Raw genomic sequence first — 16296 nt, forward strand, 5'->3', positions numbered from 1 at the left:
GTGTTTTTTAGAAACGTGATGTTAATCTGCAGCTGCGACAGGTTTCCACGGTGAGGCTTCCCTTGCCAGGCTGCAGTGAGCAAGCGAGTGATGGTTCGTTCTCTCTGTGCCATTGCACAGTGTGAGTAAGAGAGAGGCTTTACCTGGAGACGGTTGGAAAGTTTGCAAGTGCCTGGCTTCGGTGGAGATGCATTATTGTCTTTGCATGCTTAGGAGTGCATTGTCCTGGCCGCGCACGCTTAAGAAAATGGAATGAGCAGGTGTGCAGGCAAAGATTGCTTTGGCAGTCATTCTGTATACATACTCGCAAGAAGAGTGTGAGAGAGAGGAGCTGGTTTTAAATGGGGACTTCCACTCTGATCCTGCGCTCCAAATGCATGCCTTCTATTGAAGCCAGTTGGAAGTGGTTGCTGACACTACTGTGATAAGGCCTTCCACGGGGTATAGTGGTGGTTTGTTTCTAAAAGTAGTGCCATACTTCAAGCCACTGTAGGCCTAGAAACTTTGTTCCTTCAGCCTGGATGTGTAGAATGGGAGCTGTGTTCTCTCTCACTTCATGAGAAAGAGGCACTCTGTACACTCTCAGAAGTCTTGTGTGCTTAATTGCAGGTTGCCAGTGCGGACTCCTTGCTCCGTTCTCAACGTCAAGATTTCCAGGTCGTTATAAGGTACAGCAAAAGTGAATAGGCTAACTTTATCTTTTCCATATTGCTAAAGGTTTGGCAACTTTTGCAAGCTGAATTTATTTCCTACATAATGGTTGCTGTTTTTCATGGGGTGGGGGCTGGAAAGTATGTTTAAAAAGAAAAATGTCATATATGGAATTTGATTCAGGAGCATACTTGTTTATGTACAATGTGTCCGTCAAAGACTAATTTAAAGAGATTGCAGGTTGGGAATAAACCTCTTTCTTCATCTGGAGGGCTGACCTGAAAACACAAGAGCTATAAGAAATGTTGTTAATCCGTCTGGCCTTTAACTGTTGACGGAGCTCATTTCCTTTTGGCCTTTGTCTCTGCAAGCACCAGCAGAGATGTCAATTTTGACTTTTTGTGGTAGCCACTGAAGCTGTCAAAGCTGTAGAAGCCCTTGGCTTTATAACATACAGTATATATGTATGTTGTAAATTTTGCCCTGATTCTTAGTAAATATGTTCCAACATCATCTAAAGCTTTATTCAGACATTGGTTTTTCCTCTGTGGCAGAGGTGGGAAGCCTGCGGCCCACCAGAACATACTGGACTACAACTCCCATCATCCCTGACCATTGCCCGTGTTGGCTGGGGCTGATGGGAGCTAGAGTTCCAACAACTTCTGGAGAGCCATAGGTTCTCCAGTTTCTGCTCTGTAGTCTTTTGGGAAGGAGGAGGAATTCAATCAGTCCGTTTTTTCGTTTTTTGTTTTGCAATGTATTGACCCAGTTCAACAGTCCTAAACTTGCCTGTGGATTGGAACACAAGTCCTCATTAGAGAATGCTCTTAACTGGATTTTGCAATGAAGTTTTAGTGCGCAAAAAGAGCACAGACAAGTGTTGTTGATGGTTAAAGCACATGTAAAATGTATCTTTTGTGGAAAATACATTGGAAAGCATTGAAAAATACATATTTTGGGGCAGTGCATATAATTTAAGTACAAGTTTTTCATGCTATCTTTAAAAAAGAATTGCACAAAATAGGACAGAACAGACCTATGATTGGGTGCCAGTGGAAAGGAAAGGGACAGACTTGGGCAGATCTGTCCATTACTAATGGTCATTTTTCTGAGGCAAGTTTAATATAAGGGCTTTGAGACTGAATTTAGGAAATCTCCAGTTCAAATTCTGTTCTTTCGTGAACGAGGTTCTGTCCCTTAGGAAAACTTCTGTTTGCTTTTCTACCCATCCTGGATCATAAAACTGACCTAACTTACAGGATTGTTGTATGAGTTATTGAAATAATGTATCTTAAGTGCTTTGAGCCTCTTAAAGCACAAACCTGAATTATTATTAGTGTTCCTATCCTGTCCATTGCCACCTATGGCAACTAGCGATTTGAGCTTTCTGGATCATTCAGTGTAAAATTCAAAGGGCCCACTTGGAAGTGAAGGGAGAGACATTAAAAAAAGAGAGGCTAGAATATCTCCAAGGGACAGCAGGAAAGCTGACTCTTGTCTTTTGTTGTGTCAAATGGAGGCCAAATGTTGTCCAAAACCAGAGCTGGTGTTGATAATCTGTGAATGGTGTGTTATGGCTAGAAAAGCTTGTGTTGTCATTGTCCAGATAAAATAGTGTTTGATCATTTGGAGTATGGCGAAGGAGGAGGAGAAACAAAGGAAACAATAAATTTAGCTATTTTGCTAAAGTAAGATAAGTTAAGGCAACATGCGGTTTGAAACTTTACTGCTGGAGTTTCTGCATCCTGCTTTTTGGGGATTTTATTTTGCAAAAATCAACCCTCCTTTTACAAATGCATAAACTGTAAAACAATTTCTCTGGACACTTCTTTTTGTCCGTCTCCTTTAGATTTTCATCCTTTTTAGTATTTTATTCCTTCTTTCTTTTCCATCTGTCCCTAGGACAGAGTTTCAGGGCATCTTAGGCAAGAACACACAGGTTTTTTGCCTTGTCCCAATTTTGCCCTTTCCTCTGTGTTAGGACTAAGCTAATCACTTCTATTGAAGAGACCTCCTTGCTGTTCCAGCCAGTAGCATTGTGAGGCCCCTTCACCTGTTTGGCACCCTTCAGAGTATGTCTGGACCCTTCAGCAGAAAATTCAGACCATGATATCCAGGATGAAATACATGTTCTGCAGAAAACAGATCTGGGCAGGAACAGATCTATGCAAAGTTAGGGATATCAGACATCATTTCTACTGAGGACAAAGCAAAAAGCAATGGGTTTGAATCCAGACTTTGGAAAATACATAAAATTTCCAGGCACCAGCATTTATATAACATTGGTGTCCTGTGCACCCTATTTTGTATAATTATGTGCTAGAATCCAACTTCTGCCGTTTCCCTAGCTTTGTAGTGAACTTCCATGACAGATGTAGACTAAAAATGATTTAAGGAGTTTGGAGAGCAGTTATGCAATGGAGTTAACTTCCTGTCTTTCCTGGATGTCATCTAAGAGATCTTGTCTCCTAGGGTAGGAGGTCATTTATTGTTACCATCAATCATGTTTGTATCCTGCTCTTGCTAGGATGAGTTATGGGCAATATGCATGAGGGTTATCATAGTTTATTCTCACAACAGCCCTGTCAGGTAGCACAGGCTGAGGATGAGTGACTAAGCCAAGGTCCTGCAGTGAGCTTCATGACTTAACATGGACTCAGACATGGGTTTTCCAGGTCCAGGTTGACACTTGTACCAACTACATTTGACTGAGATTGTATTAGATGACCCACTGAGTTCCATCTGGGGTTGGAATTCCTTTTCACATGTTTATTTTGAAGACCAAGAAATGTGCTGCTGTGGCTCATCTCTTGCACAGGATCAGGGCATTTTCCCTTGAGGAACTGCTTCTGTTCTGAAAGGGTATTGCAGTCACCATCACCCCCATCCCTCCTAAAAAACACTGATGGAACCATATTGTTGTTGGGAAATTTTAAATTCTTTGCTCAGCTGGGTAAGGGATTGCTATTTAGAGTGCTGTCTGGAATGTGGTTGTGTGAGTGCAATGGCTGGAGCTCATGACTTCACTGATGAGGTACGTTGTGGAAATTGTTTAGTTCAGTTGTGTACTTTCAGACTTTTTTATTGTTTATGGCTACTTTTGCTATGTTTGTAATTATGTAATATTTTTCATGTTGTAAGCTGCCTTGAGTATGGTTTTAACTATGGAAAGCCTAGTGGTCGTTAATTCTAATGCCACAGCCTGTAAGAGGCCCCCTGAAATTGACCAGGTTGAAGAGGACAAAAATCTAGAGAAGTCCTTTTGTTTGTTTGAGCAATTCTCCTCCCACCTGTGCAGATGAATGACCAAGGTGTTCCTCCAGACTATCTTGAGACTAGTTTCTCTTGGTTCCAGCACAAGCTCCCTCTTGCATCTTTCCTGACCATTAGGAAGGGGTGTGTGAGCACAGTTGCACCTCTCTGTAGCAAGGCGGACCTTACCTCCCATCCATTAGGTTTTGACTAGCTATTACTCTATTGCCATTGCACCAGGACTTTGGAACATAGGAAGCTGCCTTATACAGTAAAAGGAAGCATGGCAGCCCCGTTTATGCAACTCTCTCCTGAGTATCGTCGGATCATCCACCACTTTGGTCACATTCAGGCAAAATTTAAAAACTCACTAATCTGCCCTGGCGTTTGGGGTAGGGTGGGGACCAAAGGGTGTTGGGTCTATATGGTGCTGTTTATTGTACTGACAGGCAGTTATTTTCATGTTATGTTGTTAGTCATCCTGTGCTGCTCTTTGGGATGAAGGGCAGGTTACAAGAACTATTGATGAATGAGTAGCAGGCCATTTCCTGACTGGTAGCAGCTCTCCAGGATTTGGGGCTGGGCTCTTTCCAAGCCCTACCTGGGGATGCCAGAGATTGGACCTGGGAGCTTTCACGTACAAAGCATGGTGCTCCTCTGCTGATCCACAGCCCCTCCCTGACTTGCAGGACTAACCCCTGCAAAAGCTTAAATGGCATATGCAGTTGTGCTTTGAATTGGTTCTATGGGTAAGCTACCAAAATCCCTTCTATGCTTCCAGCAGCCCTCAGCATCCTGGACCAAGTGTAGCACTCCCAGGCGATGATCTTTCCTGTATTGAATAACTTTGCAATGAAACAGGAAAACAGCAAGCATTTCTGCATGGGTTCCGAATTGGATTCATCTCTGGCAATTGGAACAGGCTTCTGAAAAAGGCAGCTGAGGCAGGGGAATGGAGAAAACAGGCGAAGTGGGAGGCAGCTTTCCCCTTTCTCATGAGAGCTATATTCAAAACTCCATTGCTAAGGTGTTTACTAAATTTGGAAGACCCTACAGATTGCAGCATCCTCTTCACAGTTAGCCTCAACTGTGCCGAAAGCAGGGCAACTCCTGAGTAAACAATTGTAGGCTCGAGCTGCTTTCCTGGTGCCTCTGTTTTGATGTAATGGTTCACTGTTGATGGGCAGAGAGGGAGCTTTGGGTCATGCTAATTTGCCAGGCTACACAAGATGACATTATAGGACCCCAAGAGGTGTACATGGCTAGCTTCCTGCTGAGGGAGTGGCATACTGAGGATTGGGAAAGAAGGTGCTTGCTGCTTCTCAAGGCTCCTGGCTCCAAGAAGGGGTGCTTGCCATCAGGGTGGCTTCTCAGTGGGCTTGGTCGAGGGCACTTCTGCAAATTCCTTTGTGGAATTCTCTCTGCACTTGGCACCTCTCTACGTGCTGCCTGCCCAGAAGGGAACTCCTCGTAGTTCCTTGGGAACTTGCACTTGTACTGCCTAGTTTGGAGTGTGTGTTTCTATGCCCCCCTCTCTCTTTCTCTCTCTCTCTCTCTCTCTCTCTCTCTCTCTCTCTCTCTCTCTCTCTCTCTCTCCCCCCCCCCCTACCCAATTTTCAATCCCTGGGTTTTGTTCTCCTGGTTGCGAGGGATTCCTGCTCTCCCCTTTTCTCTGTTCCCTGGGAATGGTTCTGCCTGGCTCACGTCCCACATCCTCCCTGGGAACAACAAAAAAAGAATGCACTCAACAATGTCCGTTTCTGTTGCTGCATCCTTCAAGGGGCCTTCGTGCCTCTGCTGTTGACCCCCATCCTTCCTTGCGCTTTCGGCAAACGCACGGCTGCCCGTGTAGCCTTGGCCTCTGCTTTTGGCATCTTTCGTCCGCGGAGATCCTGTCCCATCTGTGCTCTCTGCTTCTCCCCCAGCGCCGCCTCCCATTTTGTATGGTACTTTGCTTTCTTCTCGCCCTCTGAATTTGCACGTTAAGTCCCCCACACATCTGCAAGCTCTTTGATAACTATATAAAGCACTGATACGGTCGGTACATGAAACAACATGGGCAAAGGAGTTCACACTTGCTTCCCTCATCTCTCTCCCCCCTCCCCTTTATTTCATATACTGCATTCAACCTCCATCTTTCCTCCAAGGAGATCTTGGTGGCATAGATGATGCTCCTCCCTGCCCAATTTTTATCCTCACAACAACCCTGTTAGGTAGGTTAGGTTAATACATGACGATGGGCCCAAGGTTCATGGGTAATTGGGATTTGGACTTGGGACTCCTTCGTCTCAAGCTCTAACCACTACACCACACAGCTTCCTAGTGACTTTGAATTTCCCCTTGGTGTTGTGTTACAGTACTCCCCTCTTTGGGTTTCCCACAATCCCTGTATGGTCTTCCCACTGTGGCCCCACTCTGGAAATTCAACAGCTCATGTCTTGCATAGCTGTACTGAGAATTGCTTTGCTAATTAATTGCCTGGCAGTGCTTCAGTGCAGAGAGGAAATGACTCTTTATCTGAACAGAACTCCGCTCAAGGAATTTCAAGCTGACGTGTGTGCCTTTGCCTTGTGCACTTCTTCTCCTGCAGTGCTCCATGCTTCCTCCAGCCATAGGCATCCACAAAGGAGACAACCCTGCACCCCATGAACCATAACTCCCAGATTCCCCACTTTTCATTTTAAACAAGCTAAGTTTCAAGCCTGAGATACGAGGCAAAAAAGTACAAGAACGAATTATTCTCAAGAGAGGTTAGCTTGCTTTCCCCTTTTTGGTGTTTTAACTCCACCTTCCCAAAAACATTTCTGCAGATGCCCTTGCCTCCAGCCTAACTTTGTGTATGGCAGCACCCCACCTTAGCCAAGGGTCAGTGTGACTGCCCCCCTGCTCTTCATCTGTCTGAACTGCCCCTTGGAAGCTGAAAACAGCAACTGTCAAATCTGGCCCTAATGCTTTGTGTTTCGTTGGTTTTTTTCAATAGGCAGAGCCCGTGACAGGATTGAGACTGGCTGGCACTGAGCGGCTGTCATGATCTCTGCAGCGCCTCTCTACAGCGGGGTGCACAACTGGACTGGCGCTGAACGGATTCGCATGTGTGGCCTCAGCGAAGAGAGGTGAGGTGCGTGTGGCCTCCACAGGCCGGGAGGGAAGAGGTTGGGCAGCTGGTGTGTGTGAGGTGGTCGGGTTACTTGTTAGAGGATGCTGGGTAAAGGGGTGTCCTCCAGTTTGCAGAAATGCAGTTCAGCTGACTTAATTTGTAGGGTGATTTAGGCAAAGAGCCTCCGGAGTGGGGCTGGGGAACCTGTGGCCCTCCAGACTTTGCTGGGCTACAACTCCCCCCATTCCTGATTGTTGCCTGGGGGCTTATGGGAATTGCAGTCCAGCAACATCTGCAGGGACACAAGTTCCAACAAGCTCCCTGCACCAGCCTTCAGCCTTCAACTGTTGCACCAGGTACCCACTACTTATCTACAGTGGGTCAAAACAGTAGCTCTACAACCATACAAATATATGGTAAGAAAAATAATAAATGGGTCAACATATGTATGATTGAGCTAAAGGAAGTTCCTGGGTCTAAAAAAGCTGGAAGACTACTGCTTTAAAGTAGCTATCTTGGTACGCACCAGATGTGCTGACTGCGGCTCAGATCAGCACCAGCCAGCACATTTTACGATCTCTGTTAATTATTTTAACTCTCTCTTTTTTGCTGGATGTGTGTGGCTTTGTTGTTTAATAATAATGAAGGTTTTATACTTCCCTCCAAGTAACTTGTGGTTCTTCTCTCCCCCCGTTGCTTATTCTCACAACAACCCTGTGAGGTAGGCAATTTTGAAAGAGAGTGATCAGCCCAAAGTCACCCAGGGAGCCTTATGGCTGAGCGGAGGTTTTAACCTGGGTCTCTCTTCTTTCCTAGTCTGCTCTAACCACTGCATCACATGGTATCAAGCTTTTTTGTCATTAAGTGGTGCATTGAATAATAATAATAATAATATGTTGTTATCATTATCATCATTAGTTTAAAGTATGAATTTGGCCAAGTAGTACTCAATATTGTGAGATCTATATCAGGATGGTAGTTTTTAAGCTAAAATCAGAAACTTTCAGTGCATCAGGTTTGAATGGAGAAGCTTTGCTGGATCCTTTGAATTTGTGCAAGTTGTATGAAATTTCACCTGTAGCCGTATGCATCACCAGCAGAGGCAAAGGGGGACAAATCACTCCTACATGATCACAGTCACCTCTCTGAGTCTCTCGTATGCGGTGGTGCTATCAGGGTAGGGTTTGGAGATGCATGTTCAGAGCCCCACTCCTTAGCAAAAGGAGCAGGAGGGGTTCCAAAGGTAGCAGGACTGGCTTTCCACATTTTTGAAGTGATGTAATGCACATAATAACTAGCAAAAGTTCCCCGCTGCCCCCAGCAAGACAGTGTTTCACGATGTGTATATACCATAAATCTGAAGCTCATTTGAAGCATATGCTTTCTCCCAAAGGATCCTGGGAACTGTAGGTCGTTTTTAGTTGCCAAGAATTGCAGCTTTGTGAGGAGTAGACTACAGCTCCCAGGATTCTTAGAAGAAAGTCACTTGCTTTAAATTTATAGCGTGTATGCAGCCTGACAGCACCACCACTAACCACATGTTTTCGAAGAGATAGTGCTGCTCTACCTCTCCCAAAAATGTTGGGGTGGAGGGAAAGAAAGATTACTTTCTAAAAACGTGGCCAGGCTTTCCACTCAGCACTCTTTAAGTAGAGAAGGGGATTGAGGTCAGGCCAAGTGGATAATGTGGGGTATTTGATGCTGGTTTTCTCCATGGTAGAGATATGAGAGAATTTGTGGAAAGTCTGGGAAGCTTGAGGTGAGGGATCTCAGGGGAGAAGGTGGATGGAAGGGATCTCTTGGCCTCTTCTCCCCCCCCCCCCACACTAACTTTGGCCACAATCTCACCTGCTACTTCACAAGTTTACTTCCATCATCCTTGGTGATAAAGTTTGGGAAGCTGCAGCCCTGGACCCAAAACAGCATAGATTTGGGGGTGGGTGCCACACAAATCGAGGTGAACAGGTAGAAAAAGGTCTTGGAAGGGAGCTGGTGTCTGTCCCTTGTTATGGCTTTGTTAGTGTTCTTCAACCTTGGCTTCCCTAAAATTGCAGCACTACAGCTCCCATCATCCCTGTCTCTTGGCTAAACTGGTTTTGCATGATGGGAGTTTTAGTCCAGCAACACCTAGAGACCAAGATTGAAGCATTCAGTGATTCTGAATTTCTCTTAAGTTATACAGGCCTACTGCTGAAGGTTGGGAAGCCAACCTTGCCTTGCTTGCACATCCTTTAAGACAAGCATGAGCTATGTATGACTCATGAACTACATCTGGCTGACGAAGCCCCCTGCCTACGTGCATCTGCTCACAAGAGATACCCCCAAAAGTGGGTTGGGGGGATGCTTTGGGTCTTGCAGTCTTGGGAGATTGTTTCTCAGCTTCACAGTTCTTTCTCTTCTTCCTGCAACAGGAGAGCCCCACTTTCTGATGAAGAAACCAACACCAGCAACTGCCAGCATCTGGGCTCCCCTGACTTCTGCACTGGCAGCAGCTTTTCCAAGGTAAGGGCAGCTTAGTGGCTGTACCTAGGGGAGGAAGCTTTGGCTCTTGTCGAGATACAGAGGGCCTAAGTGGCTAATTATCTGGCCAGCTCAAATGCAATGGGCTGCCACAGGGTGGACTGACAGCCGTGGACTTGGGTGACTTTTTTATATAAAGGGTGTTATGCACATTCATGAAGGAGAAGGAGAGATTTGTTGATGGCTGTTTACCCGCTGACCAAGAGGAGAGGTAGAGCAGCTGCTTTGCATGTGTATAGACCCAGGCTCAATCCACATCAACTCCAGAGGATCAGGTTGCAGGTTCTAGGAAGGACTCTTGCCTGAGAGCCTGGGAAACTGCTGTCAGTCAAAGAAGACAGTACTGGGCTAGATGGGCCAGTCATCTTAACCTGGTACAAAAAGGTTATTGCTGCTTCTTAAGCCAGGATGGCTAAACGGAACCTCCACGTGCTGAGGCAGTCTGTCCCCGAGCACCAGATATTGGGGACAAGTAGGGACCTTTGATCTGATGAAGCAGCAAAGGGATTCTTATGTTGCTTTCTTCGAACAAATGTTGCATAGTGGCTATTAAAACAAACAAACAATGAACTGGACAGTTCTCAGTTCAGCTCTTGCCTTTGCCATGAAATTGCTAAGTGGTGGTAATAATAATAATAACAATAACAATAATAATAATATTTATACCCTGCACATCTGGCTGGATTTCCCCAGCCACTCTGGACGGCTTACAGCATATATCAGAACATACTAAGACATCAAAATTAAAAACATCCCTAACCAGGGCTGCCTCCAGATGTCTTCTAAAAATCAAATAGTTGTTTATTTCCTTGACATCTGATGGGAGGGCGTTCCACAGGGCGGGACTGACTACAGAGAAGGCTCTTTGCCTGGTTCCCTGTAACTTCGCTTCTTGCAGTGAGGGAACCACCAGAAGACCCTCGGAGCTGGACCTCAGTGTCTAGGCTGAATGATGAAGGAGGAGACGTTCCTTCAGGTATACTGGACCAAGGCCATTTAGGGCTTTAAAGTCAATACCAATACTTTGAATTGTGCTCAGAAACGCACTGGGAGCCAATGAAGATCTTTTAGGACTGGTGTTATACGGTCCTGGCAGCTCCTCACAATCATCAGTCTAGCTGCTGCATTCTGGACTAGTTGTAGTTTCTGAGTCACCTTCAAAGGTAGCCCCAATGTAGAGCGCATTGCAGTAGTCCAAGCGGGAGATAACCAGGGCACACACTACTTTTGTGAGACAGTCTGAAGGGAGATAGGGTCTCACCCGGCGTTCCAGGTGGAGGTGTGGGTCACCCTTGTTGATTCCCGGTAGCGTTAGGCGAGTCACTCTGCCTTGGCTCCCTAGCAAGACAATAAAACTGATTTCTAACCTGCTTTAGGATTCCTGATCTAATTTGCATGTGAAACACCAGCAACGTGCTTATACAATAATGTTATTGACGCAGTTGCCTTCCCTCGTTGCTGCAGGTGGAGCTCACGGCAGTTTCGAGTAGCGGCGGCAGTGCCCAAGGGTTTGAGGCAGAGGGCATCGTGGAGGAGGAACTTGGACCGACACTTAAGGAGCAGCCCTACGAGCCAGACTGTGCTGAGAAGGCCTTGAAGGGCGGCGATGCCAACCCAGGCAAAGTTAGGGAGGGCGGACTCACAAGCCCAGAGAGCAGCGGCAGCCCGGACTGTGCACGGCCGTCTGCTAAGGAGGCGGCAGAGGTCTCCCCTGCTTGCCCAAAGGCTCTGGAGAGCGAGCATCCAGCAAAGGAGAAGAGCACCCCAGCTGCTGGCACAACCCTGACAGCTGCCACCACAGCTGCCGCCACCACGGCCACCAACAGCTGCAGCACTTTGACCTCTGCCCCAGCCACCTTCACCTTGAAAAGCGTCTGTTTCTCCACTTCTCAGGCCCCTGCTATGCAAAAAATGGCCCTCTCCTTCCCACCTGGAGCAGTCCTCACCCCCAGCCAGCCCCTGGTTTACCTCCCACCTCTTCCGAGTCCGCTCGGGGTCCCATCGGCCCTTGCCCTGCCTGTCATACCCTCCTTCCCACAAGACCCCTGCCTGCCTAGCCTTCTCGCCCCCTCTGAGCTGCGCTCTTACCCGTATGCCTTCTCCGTGGCCAGGCCTTTGGCCGCAGATCCCAAAGTGGCGCCTGTGGAGACAAGCCAGCTGAACTGCCCTGCCCCGTCAGGGGAGAGCAGCGCCCTTGCGGTCACTGGGCCCTCCTCTGCTGTCGATGGCTCGGACCTCTCGCCCAGCACGCCTGCCTCGGCAGCAGCAGGTGCCAGCACTGTCCCGCTGTCAGTCACCGCCAGCGTGCTCACCAGGGCCCCGGCAGTCCCGGAACAGCTGCCCTCGGGTGTCCTGGCCTCCATCTCCCCGCTGAAATCCCCCCCACAGCTGGAGCGTGAGATGGTCTCCCCGGAATGCAGCGAGATGCCCCTTGACCTTTCCGCCAAGTCAAACCGCCAGAAGCTGCCTCCTCCGAGCCAGCGCAAGACGCCCCCGATGCCTGTGTTGACCCCGGTGCACACCAGTGGCAAAGCACTGCTCACCACGGTCTTCTCCAAGCCTCAGCGGGTGGCTCAGGCCATTGGCGGCCCAGGCACCGCTTCGCCCTTCATCATCTTCCCGGAGTTCCTCCGCAATGGGGAGCAGGGCTCTTGGGTGAAGAACTCGACCGCTCTCATCAGCACCATCCCAGGCACCTACGTTGGGGTGGCCAACCCAGTCCCAGCTTCCGTGCTGCTGGGCAAGGATTCCGGGCCTGGCCTTGGCAGGGACTCCCGCCATCTCGCCAAGCAGGAGCTCATTTCCATTGTTGACCAGGGAGAGCCTCGCAGTGGCGGGCTGCCTCCTGGGAAGAAGAGTGGTGGAGAGGGGCCTCCTGACCCCGCAAGGCCGCTCCTTTGTGGCCGGGGTGTCCCAGGGGCGCAGTTGCACCCTTCAAAGGAGCTTGCCATTTGGAGCCCCAGCCAGGGAAGCGTTTACCCTCGGTGCTCAGTCAACGGGAAGCCTGCCAGCCCCCAGCTGCTGCCCGTGGGGTGGTCGCCTTATCATCAGGGTCCTCTGCTTTCCATCGGCATCTCGGCAGCCGGGCAGCTGTGCCCGAATCAAGTTGCCCCCTGCAAGCCAGCTGGCGCAGGCGAGCTGGCCACGTTCCCTGGTGTGCAGCCGATAGAGTCCTCTGCTGTGGTCCAGAAGCCCCCCGAAGCCCCCTCTCAGGGCAAGGGTTGTAAGGCAGCCTTGCCAAACACAGCCAGCCCTTTGTGCATCTCACCAGCTCTTCAGACCAGCCTCCCAGACGCAAGGGCCTCTGAGGGTCTCATCCCAAAATACGACTCCGACAGACTCGAGGCTGACTTGGCAGCAGAGGCCACCACGCAGCCCAAAGCTCCCCCAGAGGGCTGCAGCCGCAAGCGCCCCGGGGACGCCAAGCCTAAAAACCAGGTCTTGACCGCCTACCTATCTCACGGCCTTTCCTTAGCCAGCCAGCCAAGCGTGCGGACGACCTCTGAGACGCCTCTCCCAGGGAGCAAGCGCAAGGACCGGAAGTGCAGCAACGCATCTCGGGATCAGCCGGCGGCAGAAGTCACTCTCCACAGTGTGCACCAGGTTGATCTCAGCCGCGTGAAGAAGGAACGGGTGGAGCCAGAGGTGCTGATCACCTCCACCACTTGTCTGCATGCTGGGGCTGCCTCAAGAAGCCCTCCGAAAGCCAAGCTCAAGGGGGTGGCCCACATCAAAGTGGAGGAGGGCTTCCCCTGCAAGTCCAAGCGGCAGCATGACGGGCCAGACCGCCTGACCCACAAGAAGCAGAAGTGCAGGGGCAGTGAGGAATCTCAGGCTCCCTGCAAATCGGACAGCCAGAACCTGCACACCCGCAAGGTGAGTGAGTTGCCCTGATGTGAAAACAGGTCTCACACCCAGCGTTTCCTGGAGCAGCACCTGAGGGGTGGCAAGGGTGAGATTGGGCTGAGGGTTTGGGAGTCCTCAGGGAGGACTAATCTCTTGCTGAGGACAAGGAAAAAGATGAACTAGGATTGAAAGATGTTGGAAGTAAGCTCCTGTAGTGCTGATGGAGTTCCTGCAGAGCTGCTTCCAATACTACAGGAAGGAGAGAATCTTGCCTGGACAGCAGACAGAACCAGGAATTTCATGTGATAACACTGTGCATCTTAAATTATTTTGTGACTCTCCCTCGTGAGAAGTGCTTGCTTGATGCACGAGAGCACTGTTAGGATCAGTGTCCATTGTTAACACGAACGTTCTGGTTGGTTATTTTTTATTCAGTTTCTTATTTTCGCTGAATCTTAGCTAACAGACAGAACGGATCCAGGGAAAATAATTACATGACAAAATGCCTCTGATGTTACATTTTAAAATGTAGTTTGTCCTCTAAAAAACTGTAGCCGGGTTGAATCTCTGTGTAACACACTAGTTGGAGGTGAGGCTGATGTGTGAATCCCAGATGTGGTCTTGGAAGCGTTTATAATTTTGTCTGGTGGTTCCAGCCTTATCAGAATGCCTTGGGCTTTTCCCTGGGTTTGACTTTACTTGCGTCAGAGGTTTCTTCGTGCAGCTAGATGGACCATGTGACGTCAGAAGAAGCTCAGAGGCACTTGGCTGTGTCATATGGCTTAGGGCAGGTCTGTTTTAATTGCCCCAAGTGCATGCCCTGTTGCCAGCAGCTGCTTGATTGAGACGCAGCCATTAAGAAGCCACGGCCTGGCTGCTGTTTTCTTTCAGAGTTCAGTTCAAAGTGGCCCGTGCTGATCATTTTAATGCTCTTGCATGGCTTGGAAAGGAGATTACCTCTTAGACTGTCTTCCTCCATACCACTGTGACTGAAGTTCACTCCTGTAGCCTTTCTGAGGGTGACCTGCCCTTCAAAGGCTAAGTGAGTGGCAATAGAGCAGTGAGAGACCTTTTCAGGTATTTCCATATATATATAAACACTTCCCCCAGGTGGCACCTGATTTGATGTCATTTCATCACCAGCTAAGACCTTTGCCATTTTCCCAGGTTTTATTTTTTTTATTTTTTACCTGCTAAGCAGATTGGGGTAGTGGTTTTTATTGCTGTGCCTTTTTTAAATCTGCTGGATCTCCCTAGCATTTCAGTTCCAGAGTTTTATTCTGCCTTGTGTTGTATTTCTGAAGTTTCATTTCATTTGCAAGCAGCCCTGGGGACATGGGAGCGCTGGAGGTGTGGGGTACAAACATGGGGGAAAAAAATGACGTGGAACAAACCTGGCAAAGACCTCTCGCTTCCTCTCACCGCCAGTGTGTCTCTTCTGTGTCCACAGTGGCGGAAGTACCACAGCTCCCATGAGGTCAGCAAGCAGGAGAGCCGGTCGGGCTCCACGAAGGAGCATGGCAGCCCCCGTGCCAAGCGCAAGCGCCGGAAGGCATCTCCAGGGCATCATGGGCACAGCTGCGAAGAAGGTACAGGAGCCGGGTCCGGGCTCTGGCGATTACCTTTCCTAAAAGTGCCCGACATCCATGGAAGACTCTCTTACACTGGGGGTTGCTCTGCTGAGTACAGCCCATCTTTGCCCTACCTCCTGAGAGGGGGATCGAAATGGGCAGAGCTGCTACCTGCAGCGTGAGGGGTTTCTGTCCATCCTCTCTGGGGTATATGAGGCCCGTTCTCTGAATTTCTGGCTTGCTTCCTTAAAATACACTAGTGTGCCTATCATTTTCCTTTTTTGCGAGGAAGCAAAATACGTGTAAGCAAAGGTTTAACAAACATCAAGCCTATTAGACAACTTAGATGCAGGTTTTTACTTTGTTTTATTGCAATTTCCTCTACCTCAGTTTTTGTTTGTGCAACCACGGCAGGACCACGTGCCTGTTGAGCTGGGCATGAGGGTACAAGCTGTTAATGCAAATCAGAACACAACTGTCCTTTGGGTTTTGCACCTGATCAAATTTTGCAATACAGCTCATAGCTAAAAAAAAAAAAAAAAAAAAAAAGATTTTTTTGGGGGGGTACCAAAATACATTTTAAATGTGTATTTTAGGTGGGCAGGAAGGGTGGGATAGAAATGAAAATTTTAAAGCATATTTTCCAATTAATGTGGAAGTGGGACAGAGCAGACTGAACGACTGAACCCATGCACAGTTTGATCTGTTTTCCCCTAATCTCGAGTTGTGTGTCTGAACACCCCCTTTTGGGTTTGTGGGCTCACTTTCCCAGCTTCACGTCTGCTTGTGGCTAAGATCTCCTCTGGGGATGTGGGCAGGACGGAGGATGTACAGCTTCCCTGGACCAATAGTTGTATTTTTCCAGATGGCAGTTTAGTTTTCAGAGCTCTCTTCTTTTTTCTTTTCTTTCCCCCCAACCGAACAATCCTCCTCAGCTTTTGTTGAGAAGAAATCAAAGAATAGTTTCCGGGACTTCATTCCTGTGGTGCTGAGCAGCCGGACACGCAGCCAGACAGGTGAGTGGCTGATTCCTTCGACCTGGGGGAGGGGAACCTGGCTTTTTTTCAGGGGGTTGCGGTCCGTCTGAAACATATGCTTGTGTGTTGTGTGAAATCTTCTTAGCTTAGCTGCATCGGTCCCCCAGTCCCTAAACAACCATGCAGAAAGAGACAAGCAATATCTGTACTTTGGGTCAATTTAATTTTGAAACCAAGTGTGCAGGTTTTTGAGTTGCACAGGTCTCTTCCTCAGAGTGAATTTTGAAGAAAAATCAGCATCTGGATTTGCTAATTGTTGTTGTTGTTGTTGTGAAATGAATTATATATTAGGGGATTCTGAGAGGGAAAATTGGGCACGAAA

The 16296-nt window shown here is 48.3% G+C and overlaps 1 protein-coding gene across 11 annotated transcripts in view; it reads left to right on the forward strand.

Annotated features, from left to right (window-relative positions):
• BCORL1 (BCL6 corepressor like 1) overlaps positions 1–16296 on the forward strand; it is a 44151-nt gene that overhangs the window by 16793 nt on the left and 11062 nt on the right. For 7 of the 11 annotated variants that reach the window (XM_081896848.1, XM_081896846.1, XM_081896854.1 and 4 more), the window contains 5 exons: positions 6884–7016; positions 9412–9502; positions 10985–13396; positions 14817–14955; positions 15873–15953. In XM_081896848.1, the coding sequence (XP_081752974.1) occupies positions 6931–7016; positions 9412–9502; positions 10985–13396; positions 14817–14955; positions 15873–15953 (2809 nt within the window). In that variant the 5' untranslated portion in view covers positions 6884–6930. Of the gene's footprint in view, positions 1–609; positions 680–6883; positions 7017–9411; positions 9503–10984; positions 13397–14816; positions 14956–15872; positions 15954–16296 lie in introns of all 11 variants that reach the window. The other 4 variants (XM_081896847.1, XM_081896845.1, XM_081896850.1 and 1 more) reach the window with 2 other exon arrangements.

Source organism: Podarcis melisellensis (assembly GCF_964234715.1).
Source record: "Podarcis melisellensis genome assembly, chromosome: Z".
In the NCBI taxonomy this organism is placed as follows: domain Eukaryota; kingdom Metazoa; phylum Chordata; class Lepidosauria; order Squamata; family Lacertidae; genus Podarcis; species Podarcis melisellensis.